Source organism: Brachionichthys hirsutus, chromosome 3 (genome assembly GCF_040956055.1).
Source record: "Brachionichthys hirsutus isolate HB-005 chromosome 3, CSIRO-AGI_Bhir_v1, whole genome shotgun sequence".
NCBI classification, from domain to species: domain Eukaryota; kingdom Metazoa; phylum Chordata; class Actinopteri; order Lophiiformes; family Brachionichthyidae; genus Brachionichthys; species Brachionichthys hirsutus.
In genome coordinates this window covers 937,860-940,306 of record NC_090899.1, presented here as the reverse complement: position 1 = coordinate 940,306, position 2,447 = coordinate 937,860, and the positions used below count along the sequence as shown (strand labels likewise).

At 56.1% G+C, this 2,447-nt stretch overlaps 1 protein-coding gene across 1 annotated transcript in view; it reads right to left on the bottom strand.

Moving 5' to 3' along the window:
- Positions 1-1,886: 1,886 nt before the first annotated feature.
- Positions 1,887-2,447, bottom strand: part of bbs9 (Bardet-Biedl syndrome 9) — a 39,797-nt gene continuing 39,236 nt past the window's right edge. Inside the window, exon 17 of the mRNA XM_068757263.1 lies at positions 1,887-2,014. Within this exon, the coding sequence (XP_068613364.1) occupies positions 1,887-2,014 (128 nt within the window). The remainder of the gene's footprint in view (positions 2,015-2,447) is intronic.

The window sequence follows — 2,447 nt, the reverse complement described above, 5'->3', positions numbered from 1 at the left end:
ATCTGTGGTGGAGTGTGTGTGTGTGTGTGCGTGCGTGCGTGCGTGTGTGTTCATGCGGTCCAGACGAGGCGGTCGGACACGACTCTATTATGTTAAGTCTAAAAACAAATCCGTGCGGTCGACAGCGTGGGAAACGTGCACGTCTGTGACACGGTAAGACACGCAAGTACACAACCAACAGAACGAACCACGACCAATGAACACGCAGCGGGCGGCCACGGTTAGCCCGCTGCTAATGCGCTACATGCTACATGCTAATCAGTCGCGCTGTCTTGTTCTGCTGGCTGCAACCCTCAGGGATCAATAAAGTTACGTTTGAATCACAACAATTTAAATAAAACGGGAAGCCGCTCCCCCCCCCCCCCCCCCCCCCCGAGCTCCGTGGAAAAGAGTTTCATGGTTCAGGAAAATGAAAAGTGAAAAGCCGGGATTGGGATCGGGATCAGGATCAGGATCGGGATCGGGATCGGGATCAGGATCGGGATCGGGATCAGGATCGGGATCGGGATTGGCACCAGAGCCTCGTGAAATTATTATGAGCTCGTTACAAACTAGCCGAACACCAAAGCTGCTCTTAGGCCGAGGTAATAATCAGCGAGGGTTGTGTGCGTGCGTGTGTGTGTGTGTGTGTGTGTGTGCGTGTGTGTGCGTGCGTGTGTGTGCGTGTGTGAGTTTAATACTATTCCTGGTGTGGAATGTGCCGAGCAGCACAACAGGCCGTCCGTCGCTCTGTGCGTGTCTGTCGACCGCTAACGGCTCAGCGAGCGCTACACCACCCATGGAGCCCAACACACACACACACACACACACACGCACACGCGCACACACACACACACACACACACACACACGCACACACACACACTGGTTATTATGCCAGTCCGAGCCTCGCCGTGATGACGGGGATCGTCCTGGAGGAGAGAGGCTTCATTAAACCAGTAAGGTTGGTGACTGGCTCTCTGGGCGGGCCTTATGAATCCTCGCTACCTGTAAGAGCCCACAGAGACCCCCCCCCCGACCCACTGATGACCCTACTGGTGATTGACCCTCACCTACGAGCTCCGGTTCTGCTGCCAGGACGGACACGGAACCCGCTGGACGGGTTCCGTGTCCGTCCAGACTGGGAAGCGCTGCAGCGGAGAGGAACATCTGGAATAGCCTGATTGGATCATTAGACTGCAGTCAGGAGAATACCCGATCGATTGATGAACGCAGACACAGGAGGAACGGAGGGATGGCGAGAGAGAGAGAGAGAGAGAGAGGGAGAGCGAGGTTAACTGGGAGCTCGCTCGCTCTCTTTGGGTGTGTTATTTCCCGCGGTCAGCCAAGATATTTTCTCTCTGCTCAGCTACGCCCTGCTACTAACCAACACACACACACACACACACACACACACACACACACACATACACACACACACACACACACGCCTCCGTTAACTTCCGTAGCGTTCTCTGCACTCTGGCTAAATACAGTCAGCCACATCAGAGAGGACATTTACAACACACACACACACACACACACACACACTGACAAGGATTATTTCGCCTGCTTTTTTAAATCCCTCTGCATCACACACCCTCCAAATATGCCCACGATGCTTTTGTTAAAAATACAACCTGTGTGTTACGACGGCTGGATTTTCAGTCTGGGTGAGCCACAAATGGTCTGCTTGGCATCACGCACACACACACACACACACGCACACACACACACGCACACGCACACACACACACACACAGTCAACACAGCGGGAGGATGTAAAACGAGCTCGCTGTCACTGCGCGGTAAAAATACGATGAGGTGGCAGAAACCATCGGTTCGGTAAGGGGGCGGGGCTCTCGGGTCGGAGCCGGGAGGCGTTCGGATCGGATCGGATCACGGGCGTTAATCCGTCGCCATCTCTACAGTCTGACCCGAGGACGACAGAACCAGGACGCGTTCTCCTGTCACGCTGACCTTTGACCTCAGCACCGTCTGGACCACATTTTGAAGGAATTTCTTTTGGGCATTTCCTGAGACAGCCCGTTGGAGAGAATGGACCCAAACACCAAACACCGTCCTGTTCTCCCTCCTCCTCCTCGTCGTCATCATCATCATCATCAGGTGACCCCCCAACATGAGCAGACCCGGCGCCGTGACCCCGGCCGCCTGCTGAAATACGGAGACGTCTTCTTGTTTTCCCAGCGCGGATTGTTTTCCTTGTCGTTGACGCGGAGCGGAGGGAGGAAAGGGCGACGCCCCGCCTGGCAGGCCGCAGACGGCGCACCCTGCTGGGGGGGGGCACCCTCCACACACACCCCTCCCCAACCTGGAGACCAGCAGCGGGACTCCTGAGGAGTCTCCACAGTGTGTGTACACAAAACCACCACACACACAGCCCCCCCCCCCCCCCACCGGTGAACTTAGGGGGGGGGGGGGGGGGCTGTCAGGCCGTAAACAGCTTGT